Raw genomic sequence first — 16,451 nt, 5'->3', positions numbered from 1 at the left:
AGATTATAGGTCTTTGGGAAATATTGGTTCCAGATCTAGGAAGACCATTTACGTACAACATATTCCAATAAATTGGAAATGAGCAAATTAGTTTAAGTTGCTATTATTCGAAAATTAGAGAACGAAACCTGATGGTTTTCTTTTAATATTTGTCACAATATCTTGTGGAATTCTTTCAAGTATCTCGCCTATATAAACAGTATCGTTTATTATAGTGTTGTAGGGTATTCAACGGTCGGCCCCGCTCGACTGTAGCCTTTGCTTACTTGTTTATTTTATGTTTAATCAAAGAAATTACAATCTAAATAACTCATCTTCTGAAAACAGTTTCGGGTTAAATAAAGCCATAGCCCAAGTGAATTTCACGAAATTTTAACGTTACGACGACCAATAATTGGACTATTTTCTTTATATTCACCACATCTGGTCGGAATGTAACACTGGCGAGTGTTGAAATTGCAACTCACCGATTGCAATGCAGCCCTGTGCTGTGTTGTTGTTTTTGTTTCAACATTCAATTTTCCAACGTCTATCGCATTTTCCATTTGTTTTTGGTAACAACATTATTATATATTTTTTAAAGAACATAGCTTTTCTTTATTGTGTGTGTGGATAGTGGTTGATGTGAAACAAATGAAAATTTATGCTAAAATATGTGTGTAATTAATATTTGTTTGTGTTAATGGTTTGAGAGAAGAAAACGCAGTAAATCGAAGAAAAAAAGTGCAACCCATCTTTTTCAAAGCAATCACAAAGTGCGCGCGGTTAAAAAATGGAGGACATTGAATCCCATGTGATGGGACTGGAAAGATTTGAAAGTAAATTGGAGAACTATTCAGACTCTGTATTGGACAAGGATGATATTGAAAATGTTTCCCATAATAATCATCATCCGAGTGATTATAAAACACCAAAGAAATCAACGTTTTTGATCGATGGTGAGAAGCTGCTGGACAAAATTAACATACTGACAACAAAGCCGGAAAATACATCGACCAGTGCAAAGGTAACGAAAAATCATTAGAAAATTGTTTTGGAAAAATCCTCCACGCGAAAAAATTGATATTTCCATAAAATGCGCGTTTGAATTGTATTTGAACTGCTGGGTTATGTTAATATTTTGTAATACAGTTGTGTTTGTTTGAGCAGCGACACACAAACATCTTGCTACCGGTCGGTCTGTCCTGTTATGTTTTGACGAACATTAGTTATATTGTTGTTGTTGCTCGCTGTTGTAATGTTATGATCAATGCTTAGCTGCAACAACAAGAGCAGCGTAATATATGGACGTTCCAGTAAGTGGTTGTTTTTGTTGTCTCCTAATAATCGCCGTGTGCCGTGTTATGGTTGTATCGTTGTTGTTATACCATCTTCCAATCCACACGAAAACAACCGTTCATTACAGGGTGACATTGTATAGATTTATTATAAATAAATTATAGATTTCGGTCATGTGCATAATGACAGAGAATTTTTCCAAGCATATATTGTACCCTCAGCCATGTAGCATCTAGGCCTAGACTCTAGGCCTCTTTAGACGAAATCTGGTTCAGAACATTTGGAGGCTATCTGTGTCCGCCGGTTCGACTGTCTGCCTGGCAGTTTTTTCTTGGAGAAATCACACTTCCCGAGTTTTTCGAATTTTTTTACCTTCCACCATTCTATAGAGGGTATATTGGCTTTGTCATTCCGTTTGTAACTCCTCGAAATATTCATAATAGACCCTACAAAGTATATATATTCCGGATGAGCGTAAAATTCTAAGACGATCTAGCGATGCCCGTCTGTCTGTTATAATCACGCTATCTTTCGATCGAATTGAGATAGAAGGCTAAAAATTTGCATACACGCATAGTTTACCAGTAGGCAGGTTAAGTTCGTAAATGGGCCATGTCGGTCCAAGTTTTCGTATAGTCCCCATATAACGGTACCCCCGATATTCGGTATTTTCATGATTTTAGCGAAATTATTTATCGGAATTATTTCAAATTTCGTATTGGAAAATTTTAATGGGTACTACAACCTACGCAAAAAATTTCGTATGCAGGTCCACGTCTTCGTATAGCCATATAACGGGAACCTCCCGACAGTCGATATTTTGTTGATTTCAGCAACATTATTTACGGGAATCGTTTCAAATTTCGCATTGGAAGATCTTAATGGGTACTACGACCTAGGGCAAAAAGTTTCGTATGCAGGTCCACGTCTTCGTATAGCCCCTATATCATATATACCTCCAATTGGTACTACAGCATGTGATAAAAAGGTTGACGTCTTCGCATAGTCCCCATACAATATAGGTATCGTTGCTTATGAAAATACCTATCCGAAAGTGATCACATGATAGGGTTATTTATAAGCGGTTTGAAAGTTATAGTCAAATTTTCGATTTTTATATGAAGATAGGCTTGAGTTGCGGAGCCGGTCTAGGAATCTGTCCATAGGCGAGTCTTTAGAAACACTTTGGGACACACCCAGAGAAGATTATGCCAAGCTACGACCGGAAGCTAGATGTTTTAAAAAGTATCAAATTTGGAAAGGCGTGGGTTGTGCGGGTGATTTGGTTGGTATTGCAGACACTGAAATATACCAGGTCTCAATGGAAATGTAGAGGCCAAAGAATAAAATAAAAAATCATCTTACTCAGGACTCGGAGGGCTATCTGTCCAAATGATCGGCGAGGGGCCCTAAACCCCACATGATTCGAAATTTCTGCCAAAGGTTGGTATTTTTTCTGTTTTGTTTTCTATGTAAACTTGATGCAGGTTAGAGCTGGCCCTAACCCTAATTTAGAAAAAACTCATAGGTTTTTTAAAGTTTTCTCAGGTGATAACTTTCTAGTTTTGTAAAAATTCTTAGATTTATGTGTATATTTTTTTCAGTAGAGATTTTAATCCTGGTAAAATTGTCAGGAAAAAAAGATTTTACACGAGCAAAGCAAAGCAAAGATTTCGTAAAACAGACGTGTAATCATACTTAGTTTACAACCTGGGGGTCAATTCTGGTTCTATGAAAACGTAAAATGAAAAGTTTTTTCACCGTTTCATACAAATACTGATTCGAGTTCTATGAAAACATAAAAACATATGTTTTAATGTTTTCATATGAAAGGAACGATAGAAAGTGAAACTAGTGTTTTCACATTTTCACAAAGTAAGCTATTCCGATTCTATGCAATCATGAAAATTGAATCAAAAAAGTTTTCAGTTGAAAAATATTTTTTCATACAAATTTTCTTTATGAAAATGGAAAAATCGGTCCGTGGTAAAAGAGCCTCAGAAGAACAAAAGGAATTTTTAATAAATTTCCTTGAGGAAAACGTCGATTTGGCGAATGACAAGTAAGACAATTTAAAATTTTACAAAAAAATCATGTTTCTTTACAAAATAAAAATATACGTATATTGAAGATTTTGTACTGTTGATGGTGCAAAATATAGAGAAGAAAAATGGAAGGAATTGGCGGAATGCTTGAATGCTATTGGAGGGACTATGAAGGATGGTGCCAAGTGGAGAAAATATTGGAGTGATTTGAGGTATGACTTATTTTAATTGTAGAATATTAAAAATAGTAGTAAGATTTTTTGGAAGAATGTTATAAGTATTATTATTTGTAGAGGAGCAAAATTGGGAGAATGGATCTAACGATCCGGAGAATGGAAATGGAATCGCTCGATATGCTTTTACGTATTTAAATACCAACCAATGTTTGTCATTGTACATGCGTTTATCTATGCAATTTTTTCCATTCGTATAGGCAACATACACGCTCCAAATACCTTTTGATGAAAAGAGACGAACAAAAAAGTGGAATTAATGGACCAAAAAAAATCAAGCAACTATCTGAAGTAGAACAGAGGATTATAAATATTACCAAAATAGAAGCGGTTGATGGGGATAAAACTCAGGAGATGGGGTTCCTATGTAGTCCCGGAGTACATGTGGAAAATAACTCATCAGATATTTGCTATCAGGAAGATATGGTGGAGATACTTGATGACCAAATTGTAGAGTTGGATGAAGATCTTGAAACTGGAGAAAATTCCACATTTACAATTAAATTGGGAGGAAAAAGACCAAGGAAAGAAAAACGGAAGGTTGCTTTATATCCTGATGAATCACAATTTGAAATATTGTTTAAAATAGAAGAAGAGAAAGTGGAAGCTATGAGAAAGTCTAATACTCTAAAGGAAAGGGAGATTGAAGCTATAAAGGAGCAAACAGAAGCGATTAAGGCTGATACACAAGCAAAAGTGGATTTTTTAAAAAAAATACAGGAAGTCATTCAAGTTCTACCTTGTAATAATAATGGCTACTGACATAATAATAAATAAATTCTAGCCATTACTAAAAATGATGTCGATTATTCTTAAACTGTTTTGGAAACGAGCTTGACACAAATCAGCAAGGTGTGGATAAAAGTTGGCTGTCCGTGGAAATCACCCTAGCGTCCAAACGAATTGAAGTAGATTGATACAATTTTATTCAAATGTGTGTTTGGTCTGCAGGACTTTTGATATTGAATATTTGTTATGTAGGCCCACGTATAGGTAAAGCCCACACTTCGTTATAGGTACAGACAGAATTTTAGATCCAAGTCTTCGTATAGTATTTTTAAGATTTTAAAAAATTTTGTAACGGATTTTTCCTTTTTATTTAGTTTTTTGTTTTTTTTTTTTTTTTTTTTTGAGAATTTTCCAAATGGTGGACGGTATTCAACTGCTTTTTCACTTGTTTTTTTAATGATTGTATTGATTTTTCAATCTATTCTTATCTATTGAGCAAATACGTTTTCAACTATCTCGGAACGTTGCCTTTTTGCAATACTTGATATATTTCGGCATGAAATATCCGCAGTTGCATTTGTTTGTTCCCCATTGTCATTCATTTCCTCTGATATTATTTCCGGATGCGGTATCTTTTTCCGAACTAAAAAATTATGCAGGACCAAACAGGCGTTTATTATCAGACCTGCTTTTGGTGGACTATAGTAAAGTGTCCTTTCTTTTGATAAGCATCGAAATCTTGATTTTAGTATACCAATACATCTTTCTACTAAAGCTCGTGTCGATTTGTGCGCGATGTTATAGCGCTCTTCGGATGTATTGCACGTTGAAAGTATAGGAGTCATCAACCACGGCTATTTGGTAAATTAAACGAAAACACTTTATTATCTCTACACATAATACGTTCGTATATTTTACCTGCAATGGGTAACCACTATCTCCTAAAAGCCAATAATTACGTTCTCCTCCAGTATATAAATCTTCCAGTCTTCTGCAAGCTTGGGAACTTCTCCAAACATAAGAATCATGTGCTGTACCACCAAATCGTGCGTTAGCTGCCAAAATAATATAATTTGAATCGCATATAATCATCACATTCTTTGAATGTCCTCCTTTTCGACAGTAATATATATGCTCAATTTCACGCCTTGGAGCAGATATTTTAATATGAGTGCCGTCAATTACTCCTATAATCCCTGGAAATTGATATTTCTCCATAAACTTTATTTTAAGTCCTGGGAAATCTTCTTGTTTGGGAAATATTATATAATTGTGTGAAATATTGTTCAAAGCTTTAGCAACCATAGTTACACATCTGCTTACGGATGTTTGAGATAAAGCGGATAAATTATCTTGTCCTACACTTCGTTGAAAGCTACCAGTAGCAAAAAAACGTAATGAACTTAGTACTATTAGATAGCATGGAATTGCATGGACTCTTCTTGATTTCGGCAAAAATGGCTTCAATTCTTCGATGAGTTCCAAACACAAATGCTTCGGCATCCTATATAACTCAAAAAAGCTCTCCTCTGTGGCTATTTCAAATGGATTGTGGTGATCCCGAAGACTGCGTCTAAGAATTCGAAGCGAGTTCCTAAACAATTTTATATTTATTTCATGTTAACTTTTTTAGATAATTGTACTAACCTTTGTTCTATTCTATGTCTTTGCGATATATAATATAATATAATGGAACTTGACATTTTTTATCGTATATTGTTTGATTTTACGACAATATTATTTTTTTTTTGTGAACATATGAACGTCAACTTTACAATTATTTCAATAACATAGTTACAAAAGTTTCATTGCGACACGGAATTGAAACATTGTTTTCACAAAATGAATCAGAATCGGAAAATATGTTTTTATGAAAACGAATTATGAAAAGTTGTTATGAAAACGAAATTCAAAATAATTTTTTCATTTCATATTTTCATAGAACCAGAATTGACCCCCTGATTTCAACTGACAACAGACTAATACCTTTGAGGCCAGAAAATATATGTTAACACATTGGATGGCACTATTTTGAAAATTTTGGCTTATAGGAAAGGTTTTATAGAGTTATTATAAAAAATTCGGGCCTATAACACTAGTTTTTCTACAAATGCCGAAGCGTTTAAAATAGCCCCATCATACGGTGAGTAAAATCAATAATCATGGCAAAATACCTTTGTGTGGAAAATTAAACCAGAATTGTTTTAAACAATATTTTTTTTCCTTTCAACAAATTTTAGTCTTATCCTCTATTTAGTCTACCTTAAGTTTCAGAGTACCCACGATTTATTAAATATCGGCAAATAAAGAACCTGCCATATGGAATTTTATAGGCATAAGAGAGACTACATACTTATAGGAAGAAGTTAGCAGGAGATGAAACTTGTAAACCTCTTGCAAGAAATTTAAGACGTTAGTAGGGTTTTTAATGGAGTTATAATAAGGGCTTTTGTAGATCATCTGTCATCTCTAATGAATTATCAAGTTTATAGTAGTTGTTCTCCGAAGATACCACCACATGAACTTCGCCAAAAAATTTCTTGGCCTTGTCTTCTTGCGAAATATATCTGATACGACGTTTAGATTTTGGATATTAGACACTTGGTTTTTCTTTAACGGACTTCTTGATTTCTAGTTACAAGAAGAAGTCTTGGCTTGACTAAGCAACTTAGTCTTAAAGAAACGACTTTTCGATCTCTTATATAAAACCTTTTTGACGTCACATATCTCGATATTTGAAGATCTACGGTTTTTGGTTTCTTCGACTTTTTCTTTATAAATATTTCCGAATTCTTTTTGATGGAAATGTTTGGTTCTTACTTCATGACTTTGGGCTTCGTATTCTGTCGAGATTTTTATTTTTGTCAACCGAAAAAAGCATTACCTTTATTTATCTCATATCATTTCCTTTATATGGCTAAATATAATTACCATTTTCTAATTTGCATGCCTTTTTCTTTACAGCTTCCAACAATTAAGGATTTCGTCATTATCAAACCCATCAGTCGGGGAGCTTTTGGCAAGGTATTCTTGGGCTATAAGAATAATGATCACAATAAATTGTATGCCATCAAAGTGATGCGTAAATCTGAAATGATTAACAAAAATATGGTTTCTCAAGTGATAACGGAACGAAATGCCTTGGCATTATCGCGCAGTCCGTTCTGTGTAAATTTATTCTATTCGTTACAATCGGTGTCCTATGTGTATTTAGTTATGGAATATATGGTGGGTGGGGATTTAAAATCATTGTTGACAATGTACGGTTATTTGGATGAAGCTGCTGCACGTTTCTATGTTGCCGAAGTGGCTCTGGCTTTGCAATATTTACACGAACATGGGATAATTCATCGAGATATAAAACCAGATAATATGTTAATTTCGGCAACGGGCCATGTAAAGCTAACAGATTTCGGTTTAAGTAAAATTGAAATGAGAAAAGGTGAAAGAGGTATGTTGGGAATGTGTTGACATTTGTAAAACTATTTTTGGGTACGGGAAAATAATTAATTTTCTATTTTAGATTTGGAAATTTCCGATCTTATTAACTGTTCGCCAAATTTAAATGCTCGAACACCTGGACAATTGCTTTCATTGACATCGCATTTATCCTTTGGATCTGAAAAGAAAATGGAATGTGGGACGGGAACTTCACATTTTATTAATACCATAAATAAACACAGTAAGTATTTTCTACATTTTTTTAATCTTGTATAAGTCAGTCAAAGTAAAAATATATCAATTCATTTTGGAACGAGCTAAGATTCTCTATAAAGATGCCGTATGTAACAAAAGCCCTAAACTTGATGATAACATTATCTGATACATATTTTGGAAACTATCTTAAAAATAGCTCAAGTTGTACTGTTTAGTATTTTCTAATATGAAAATTTTACCAAAAAAAAAAAAAGGATACATATTCCAGTATTTATCAATGGCTACTTCGGGGATATGCTGAATATAAGCGATGGACCCAATATACGTTAGGTTAAAGGATGCGCGGTTGTATAAACATTCGGTTTTATAAAGAAGATAGCAGAATAGAATAGAGAGAAGAGAAGGAAATGAATAGCGGGTAGTGAAGAAGTGATAATCTGAATAAAGAGTAGAGAAGTTAGTAGGTTTGCATCCACGGTGTATCAACGTGTCGTCCTTAGACATTTTAGTCTTCTGGCTAACTGAAGAATGACTGCTGGCTCGATGTCGGAGAGGGAGGACAAGTCTGGCAGAATTTGCTTACCCAGTAGCCTCTGTCTCACTCCTATAAGAGTTGGGCAGTGTCAGAGTAAGTGCTCCACCGTCTCAGTTTCTTCCTCGCCCTGACAAAGCCTGCAGTGTTCAGTGTCGTCACCTTCCATTTGGATGTCATGGCCTTTACGTTGCAGTGTCCTGTAATTAGGCCCACAACAAGCTTCAAGCCCAGCTTCGTCATGGATATGAGTATCCTTGATCTCCTTTCGGAGTTCACAGGCCAAATCTTTTTGGAGACATTACATCCCCTTCCAGTTAGCCAGTTCTGTTGAAATTTCCCAAGATAATGCTTATGCAGTACTTGGAAGATGTGACATAAGGGTGGCTTCACTGAGCTCTCTCTCTAGATCTACTGACTCAGATCCGCGTCTGGCCAATTCATCGGCCGATTCATTGCCAGATATGTCGCAGTGTTCAGGGACCCAACAGAGTTTGGCAAACGATTTAATCTTTTTCAGAGCATTCCTGTTCTGAGCATAGTCACCGGTCCGTCCAGTTCATTGATTCTATTTGCCAGCAGCTCTATGGCCTTCCGTAGGGGTTCGCGGCCGATTAAGCTTTTACAGTACCTCACTAACCGTTTGTAACCCCTCTATGCTTTAACCTCTTTCGATGAGGAGTCGTCGCGGTTAATAGGGACACTAGTGTCACCTCCCACGACGCCTTCCTTGACCCGGAGGTTGGTAGCATCGGTATGCTCCGATGAAACTCCTTCATCGAGGGTTGGCCTCACCTGAGCGGCAATTTGAGCAACCTTTTCAGCTTTCTGGACTGATTCATCTCTCTTAGATGAGGGTATGACGTGACGTCGAGCTCCTTATCAGAGATAGGTATTTAGTCCGAGTCTCTCCCCCCTGAAACCGCTGATCTGTCCGCGATTGCCTATTTAATTCGCAGCTGCCGAATATATCAATCGGGTGTCCCACTATCCACAACCTCTGTGCGCGTCCGGTAGCACTCAGCTATGCTTCCGCGAACGGCGGATTGACCCAATATAAGTCGAAACGTAAATAGTGAAGTGGTTGGAATACCCGAATCTACAACACCACGTCCAAAAAAAATTAACGCAATAGAAACACAATATAGTCAGAAATTGTCTTTGATGTAGTCCAACGAAGAAAATTTTACAATCGTCTTATGTTTTTGGAAACATAGGGTAAGTGTGCCTAAGTTCGGCATGTCCCAGTAGTCGGCACTTTTTATTTTTAAGCCCAAATAAATGAAACTATTATATTTAAATGTATTTTGTTTACTTCAAATTTATTGCCAGCTATCTTTGTGTACAATTTCGCTAAGAAAAGATGATTTATTCTAATAAAAATTAAATTTTTGTCTGTGAAGGTCCTCAACAATCCATATTCTTGAGAAAAGAATATTATATTTTAATGAATTAATTTATTATTATTATTAATTATTTTTACAAAAAATTTGGTTTGCCGACTGTTGGCAAGTGGTGCCGACTACTGGCAAAAAGCATTGTTTTAATAAAACTACAAATTTATGAAATTTAATAAAAAGATATTAAAACTTATTATTATATATTATTATTATTATTATTATTGCAAAAACTATACAAAATTTCGAATCTGAATAAATTAACTTTGTAATAATTGAAAAGTTCCACTCAGAATGGTGAGCGATTAAAAACGCGAAAATCCTAAAAGTGCCGACTACTGGTACCCTTACCCTATACAGTCCACTCTATGCATTTTTCTAATTTATGTGTTTTATAGTTCTATATTTAAATTCTTTTTTTTTATAATTTTTTATTTCTTTTCCTTTTTTCATGTAGATAATATTATGGAATCTTCGGACAGTGAAGCTGACACATCATTAAATGATGCCGAGAAAACAGACGATAGTAAAATATCTGGAGTATCACCTTTCTTTTCAGCCGAAGAGATAAATGTTTCGATAGCGGGAACGCATACATGTAACAATAATAATGTATGTAAATCCATTTTTTTATTGCGAATAATTAATTGAAAGCAAATATTGCTCTTTTATAATTTCAGTTAATGGATAGTAGCTCATCATATCACACCTGCATTTCTGTAGATATAACAAAAATATCACCGCCAATGGATAATCAAGTTTTTAGTAGTTGTAGTTCGATGATACCAACACAAAAACGTGTCGAATTTGTCGACAACAACAATGCAACAAAGGCATATTGCAATGTAAGTTTTGAGTAGTGGCTACACCCCAAACTATTTAATCAATAATTTGCTTTTCTTATACAATTTTCAAAGGGCTGCAAATATGAAATAACTAAAGCCTATGAAAAAGACAACATCTGTAATAAGAACTTAGCAAAAGTGGAAAACGCTGACGATACATCGTTCGAATTTTCTATGATGCGTCGACGTTCCATAGATGAGGTGCGTTGTTATTGCTATTTTGAGAAATGTTTCGTTCTTCCTTCTGTCAATATGTGCCTGTCATTTAAATATCTCCTTTGTGTGTTGCTCTAAACATATCATGTGAAGTTTCGGTGTTTGGGGATAAATTACTCTGGCATCATTTTTCTTAAATGTTTAATTTTCCACAGTATCTACTAAACGTCCCTAAACCTCTCTAAAGTTTATTGTTTCTTTATATAGAAAATTTTATATATTTTTATATGTATTTGTATTTCTTTACTTAATTTGAATATTACTTTTAGGTACATTCCATTTACTCAAATTGGTTGGTTCCTGTCGGTGTTTTATACATGTTTATGATAGACAATAGCCAATTAAATTGATTATTTCATAAGTTCGTAAATTGAATTTGAATTATTTGTGACCCTTCATTTTGAACAGTTTAAAATTTAAAATGTAGTGGTGCACTGTTGCTATATATGTTTTGGGCCTTCATTATACAAGCGCGATCAGATACAAGCCATTTTTTAGAACACATTGTCCAAAACAGGATACTATTTCGTTTAACAATTTGATACGTGCGTGTTACACTAAAATCATATTCTAAGTACTTGGGCTTGTAAAAATTTGAAAATTTAAATCGGAAGAGCTGTCCGTCGAAATGAACCTCCAGTGGTATCTTTTCCCAAATATTGGTTCTGGGACAGGGAAGCCCAATAGATATAATAGGTAGCTACAAATTAAGTGAAAGCCAATGGAGTCTCGTTTTAAATTTCCGAGTGCCTATGTTCCGTAGGGTGACGACTCAATGTTCTGGTGACCCTAAAATGGCAAACCTTGGTGGGGTGGGGTATTTGGCGACCCTGACTGTTAATCTGTAACACTGATAGGTAGTGTTACAGATTAACAGTCAGAGTACTTTCTGTGCTCGAATAAAGCTGGATGGAACACCATCAGACTTTCATATCACAATTAGCACAATTCGGTTAGAAACTACAGCTGACTCCTAATGACATTCGATTCGGGATCGGTCCATTCATCAAAACATAGAAACACAGTACGATGGACATGGTTTACGTACGATTGCGTTTCCAGATGAATCTCCTCACTCCTCCAAAATGATTTTTGAACTACTTATTTTTAAATTTTACATCAAAAAGTTAATTTTTTGCTAAAACAAACAAAATGGTGTCGACATCCATTGCCTTATACGTCGCTGTTCAAGTCATTTAAAGTCATGGGTGTTGTCGGCGGTAGACGTTAGGTATGCTAGTCTTCTAAAACTCGGCCAGTCAAGCGATTCTTGAATTTGCCTTAGACCTTACATCCAAATAGAAGTGAAACCTTCAAAGGTATTATAACTCAAGTCTCTGTGGTCGGTTGATATTTTTTATGGAATAAGTGTCGTTGACAGTCATTGGACGGACTTATATCACTGGGGTTTTGGGACCCCAAGTGTCTAAGCCTAAATTTGATTTTTTTACCCAAAACTATAATTAAACAATTAATAATGTTTAAATGTCGTATGAAACTAAATGTTTATCTTCAATACTAATATATTTTTTTTTACTTTAGCGTATTCGTTTGTCAAAACCTCAAGAAGATTCGGGAGTATCAAGTCGAAAAAGTGATTATTCCACTTCCAATGCCAATAGTGAAACCACGACATCTTCCATTGATAAAGCTGAAAATATGTGCAATTCTGGAGATGATTTTAGTTGCTCAGATTACTCTAAAAGGTAAGTTGAGTTTACAATTTTTAATTTGACAAAACATTAGATAATTTCCACGGGAATTATATAAAAATTTAACATGTAGATAAAAAAAGGCTTCAAATTCAAGATTAACGAATCGGAGAATTTATGACTGACACTTTTTTAAAGGTTTCAGAAACGGGTCGTCGGAAATAAGTATCGTTGCTACAACGCCAAAAGTTTTTAGGACAATATTTAATAGTAGTTACCAATAACACCCAATTCCAATTACTAAAAGTGATTTATTTGAAGTATTAAATAGTATATAAATACATAGAAATCGAGTCGTTAATATAAGAATTTTTTACCGATTTCTAAAGATATCTAATTATATTATCCTTCTAATACTAATACATTTTATTTTACTATTTTCTTCTTTTTTTCATTTCAACTAACCAACAATATTCATCACACTATCATTCTCTTTGCTGCTGTCATCCATCATCATCGCAAAAAATGAAATTATATGAACATAAAATACATCATCATATCTCTAACCAGCATTAATATAAATAATACCAATGAAATGAGCGGAATACGTATGCATTCGCCATTTCGAAATATATCAAGAAACTTCAAACGTCCGGAACTTCAAAGGTTAATACAAGCTAAACAAATAATTTCACACACACTTAACATCAAACCAATTTCGCTTCTATATATTTTTTATCTAACAGCTCATTTCGTGGCATGAAACGTAAAATCAATTTAATAAATCGTTCGGAAAATAATTCCAGTCTGGATATTGACGGTTGTATGGGATCGGCAAGTACGGGTTTGACGCAGGAAATTGATATCTTGGACATTGGTTCGAGTACACCAAAGAAGCGTAAAGCAAAATCACCCATTAGAGGTGTACTTAAAGTACGTTCTCTCTCGGATGATGAAATTCCCCAACCAATATCCGATAATGTGGCAAATGTTGTCTTTTCAACACCGGTGTCATCGCAAAAATTACCCCGGCGTGATGGCGGTCTATTGGGAAAATTAAAGGCAACACGTTTTGCTTTGCCACTCTCAATTGAAACGAAAAAAATAGAACAATTGTCAGAGAAAACATCGGGTGTGCAATATTTAAAGATGGCCCACGATGATCCAACAATGTCACCAATCAATCTCAATACGAACAATATACCGAAGACACCGAAAAATATCAATACACCGTTTAGAACACCAAAATCAGTGCGAAGATGTGGTCGGAATTCCAGTGAGCGAATATTGGGTACACCGGACTATTTGGCACCTGAGTTACTTTTAAAGTAGGAGGCTTCATTGATTTGCAAAATTTTACTTTAGTATTACATTTTTTATTATTGTAATTTTATATTTACAGACAAGGTCATGGTCCCGCTGTAGATTGGTGGGCATTAGGTGTTTGCTTTTATGAATTTCTAACTGGTATACCACCTTTCAATGATGAAACACCCCAAAAAGTATTTGACAACATTCTGAACAAAAGTGAGTATAATTTGGAATATTATAAAAAAAGAGTATCTGCCCGATTTTCAAACAAGGGTGTGGGAAGTAGATCAATAAAGCAGAACATCACAAGGTGTTTTCGTTCTCAGGCAACGAACTTCAGACTGCTATAATTTCTAAGCCACTCGTCCGACAGCTGTTAAAATTATTTCAGTGACAGCTCATTATATTGTTTACAAGCGTACAAAAGCATTTTGATGAGAATTTTCCAGAAAAAAAGTTATTCGTGATGGAATTTAAGCGTGATAATGTGATTTATTTATATTTGGCTGGAAAACCACAATTGGCTATCGTTAGAACACTCCAGCATTTAAATGTGAATAAATCATTTGTGTCTCGTACCATCGCTCTTTACCGTGATACTGGTAGCGTAGTCCGACGTCAAGGAAGTGGACGAAAGAAAACAGCAACATCAGCAAAAATGGTTCGAAAGTAAAGAAGCGACTTGATCGAAACCCGCGTCGCAGTGATCTAAAATGGCTCGTGAGCTGCACATATCGCAACATTACATTGAAATTCCAAAAAGTGCAAGAACTTGCACCGCAACAGAAATTAAATAGACTCAAAATAGCTAAAGAGTTGCTTCGCTTGGCCATTTGAGTTTTCGTTTATGTTGAATATCCAATTTTAACAATTAATTTTATCAATTTTGTTTCCTTTTCCCAGATATTGAATGGCCCGAAGGAGATGAAGCCCTCTCACCTGAAGCCATGGAGGCTGTTGATCTAATGCTTACCATGGATCCGTCGGAACGACCAGCCGCCAAGGAAGTTCAACAAATGGCTTTCTTCTCCTGTATCGATTGGGATAACATTGAAAACGAGGAAACACCTTTTGTGCCAAATCCAGAAAATCCCACTGACACCGGCTACTTTGAGGCTCGCAATAATTTACAACATTTAAAACTATCGAATTTTGCTCTGGAAGACTAAATGGTGCATCCGTGTTGTTCTATCCGATGATGATGATAAACGGTGCCCTTATTTATTGTTGTGATACGATTTATACAAATTTTGTAAACTCTGTTGTTATCTATTGTTTGTTTCGTAAACATTCAATTGAAGAAACCGCTGGAGCCAGGCTGCATCCTTAAAAAAACCTTTTAAAAAATTACTCTTAACATTACCCTCATAATAATCTGTCCCATATTCATTCTCTAGCTCATATGAAAGAAAACATTAATTTTATAGCCGCTTTTATTGTTTTTATATAATTTCTTATGATTATTATTATTTTTTGTTTTAGTGGTTATGCATGTTTTTATTTTTATGTTTTTTTATTAGTGTTTTTAGTTTAAGATCCTTCTATAGATTTATCTCAAGCATACATATATATTTTTTTCATTTAAAATTAGTACAGTCAGTTATGTATAACCATTTTTATTATTTAATTATTATTTTAAATCATTACACATTAATAGACATTTTTGAATGTTTAAAAGATATTCTTCCCTATTCTTCCTCTTCCTCTGCTTCACCTTTATACAGTAATAAAATGCCATTGTTTTAAGTATCATCTTTAATTTAGTTTTTAGTGAGATATAAACAAAAATTATAGTCATTTAAAAAATAAGGGAAAATTTTAAAATAACCTAAATAAATAAAAAATACAAAAAAACATTTTATATGAAATTAAAAATAAGTTATTTTGTTTCAAGTGATGAGTTTTCAAAATTTAAAAATACGATTGTAATCGTATTTGAATGTTTGTAATAATGCCATTTTATAGCAACCTCCAACACAATACAAAAGAAAACAATTCAATCCACATTTTCTGGTTTGTTAAGTTTTCAAATTTTTTGGCTTAATTTCAATATCAATATGAAACAAAATGCCGTTACAAGTGTGTGTACATGCATGTAAGAGGACAGTCCTTTGTTGGTCATCATCTTACATTTTGGCAAATACTTTCAAAAACACAGCAAACGATGCCAAAATATCAGTTCGCCAGGATACTAAATGTTAATGTGGGCTAGCAGTGTGGTTAAGCCTTCTAAAACTTTATATTTAAAATTTAATGTTCTTGCAATTGAATGACATTTAGATGAAAATTTTATGGTAGAGAGTTTGGAACAGACTTCGTGGAGGCGGAATGTCGCAAAAAGGTGACGTAAAAGAGAAGTTGGCTTTCTTTTGTCTCTCGGACAATGTATTGTGCCTAAATAATATTTGTAAAACCTTTGTATATTTTTTTGGAAATCTTAAAAATTTCTATCTAAAGACGACATTTCAAATATCTCCTATCTTAAGATATGTGAAAAGTATGTCTATGGAAGACTACAAAATACCTGTGAATGCCTTCTGTGCACCAAATGATTAT

General features: G+C 34.4%; 3 protein-coding genes across 6 annotated transcripts; 2 read left to right on the top strand and 1 right to left on the bottom strand.

The window, feature by feature from the left end:
- The first annotated feature begins 505 nt into the window (after positions 1-505).
- LOC101889602 (serine/threonine-protein kinase greatwall) lies at positions 506-15,641 on the top strand. 3 transcript variants are annotated; one of them, XM_011296069.3, is made up of 11 exons: positions 506-1,006; positions 7,250-7,736; positions 7,809-7,967; positions 10,329-10,483; positions 10,552-10,716; positions 10,789-10,917; positions 12,475-12,638; positions 13,155-13,250; positions 13,331-13,912; positions 13,987-14,111; positions 14,799-15,641. In XM_011296069.3, the coding sequence occupies exons 1-11, from the start codon at positions 773-775 to the stop codon at positions 15,062-15,064; spliced, it is 2,562 nt and encodes an 853-aa protein (XP_011294371.1). In that variant the 5' UTR covers positions 506-772; the 3' UTR covers positions 15,065-15,641. The 3 variants fall into 3 exon arrangements, with proteins under 3 accessions (XP_011294371.1, XP_019893927.1, XP_019893926.1); XM_020038368.2 differs by lacking the exon at positions 10,789-10,917; XM_020038367.2 differs by lacking the exon at positions 13,155-13,250.
- On the top strand, positions 2,994-4,406 carry LOC131805454 (uncharacterized). 2 transcript variants are annotated; one of them, XR_009343687.1, is made up of 3 exons: positions 2,994-3,535; positions 3,617-3,686; positions 3,757-3,897. XR_009343687.1 is itself a non-coding variant. In XM_059128620.1 (3 exons), the coding sequence occupies exons 1-3, from the start codon at positions 3,105-3,107 to the stop codon at positions 4,316-4,318; spliced, it is 924 nt and encodes a 307-aa protein (XP_058984603.1). In that variant the 5' UTR covers positions 2,994-3,104; the 3' UTR covers positions 4,319-4,406. The 2 variants fall into 2 exon arrangements, 1 of the variants encoding a protein (XP_058984603.1); XM_059128620.1 differs by lacking the exon at positions 3,617-3,686 and having other exon boundaries at positions 2,994-3,340; positions 3,410-3,535; positions 3,757-4,406.
- Positions 3,981-6,240, bottom strand: LOC131805453 (putative nuclease HARBI1). The gene is made up of 3 exons (XM_059128619.1): positions 5,933-6,240; positions 5,204-5,879; positions 3,981-5,139 (listed from the first exon to the last, which is right to left on the bottom strand). The coding sequence occupies exons 1-3, from the start codon at positions 5,986-5,988 to the stop codon at positions 4,774-4,776; spliced, it is 1,098 nt and encodes a 365-aa protein (XP_058984602.1). The 5' UTR covers positions 5,989-6,240; the 3' UTR covers positions 3,981-4,773.
- Positions 15,642-16,451: the final 810 nt, after the last annotated feature.

This window comes from Musca domestica, unplaced genomic scaffold (assembly GCF_030504385.1).
Source record: "Musca domestica strain aabys unplaced genomic scaffold, Musca_domestica.polishedcontigs.V.1.1 56, whole genome shotgun sequence".
Taxonomy (NCBI): domain Eukaryota; kingdom Metazoa; phylum Arthropoda; class Insecta; order Diptera; family Muscidae; genus Musca; species Musca domestica.
The sequence above is the reverse complement of the archived record's forward strand: the minus strand, read 5'-3'. Positions and strand labels throughout refer to the sequence as shown.

What these genes read in the sequence shown, in the direction of transcription:
- LOC131805453 (XM_059128619.1), bottom strand. Translation starts at nt 5,988, where the DNA reads ATGTCAAGTTCCATTATATTATATTATATATCGCAAAGACATAGAATA. An exon ending in AGACATAGAATAGAACAAAG is followed by an intron (nt 5,880 to 5,932) that starts GTTAGTACAATT and finishes AAAATTGTTTAG; the next exon opens with GAACTCGCTTCGAATTCTTA. An exon ending in ATAGTGGTTACCCATTGCAG is followed by an intron (nt 5,140 to 5,203) that starts GTAAAATATACG and finishes TTTACCAAATAG; the next exon opens with CCGTGGTTGATGACTCCTAT.
- LOC131805454 (XM_059128620.1), top strand. Translation starts at nt 3,105, where the DNA reads ATGAAAGGAACGATAGAAAGTGAAACTAGTGTTTTCACATTTTCACAA. An exon ending in GTCGATTTGGCGAATGACAA is followed by an intron (nt 3,341 to 3,409) that starts GTAAGACAATTT and finishes CGTATATTGAAG; the next exon opens with ATTTTGTACTGTTGATGGTG. An exon ending in AAATATTGGAGTGATTTGAG is followed by an intron (nt 3,536 to 3,756) that starts GTATGACTTATT and finishes CCATTCGTATAG; the next exon opens with GCAACATACACGCTCCAAAT.
- LOC101889602 (XM_011296069.3), top strand. Translation starts at nt 773, where the DNA reads ATGGAGGACATTGAATCCCATGTGATGGGACTGGAAAGATTTGAAAGT. An exon ending in AATGAGAAAAGGTGAAAGAG is followed by an intron (nt 7,737 to 7,808) that starts GTATGTTGGGAA and finishes TTTCTATTTTAG; the next exon opens with ATTTGGAAATTTCCGATCTT. An exon ending in ATACATGTAACAATAATAAT is followed by an intron (nt 10,484 to 10,551) that starts GTATGTAAATCC and finishes TTATAATTTCAG; the next exon opens with TTAATGGATAGTAGCTCATC.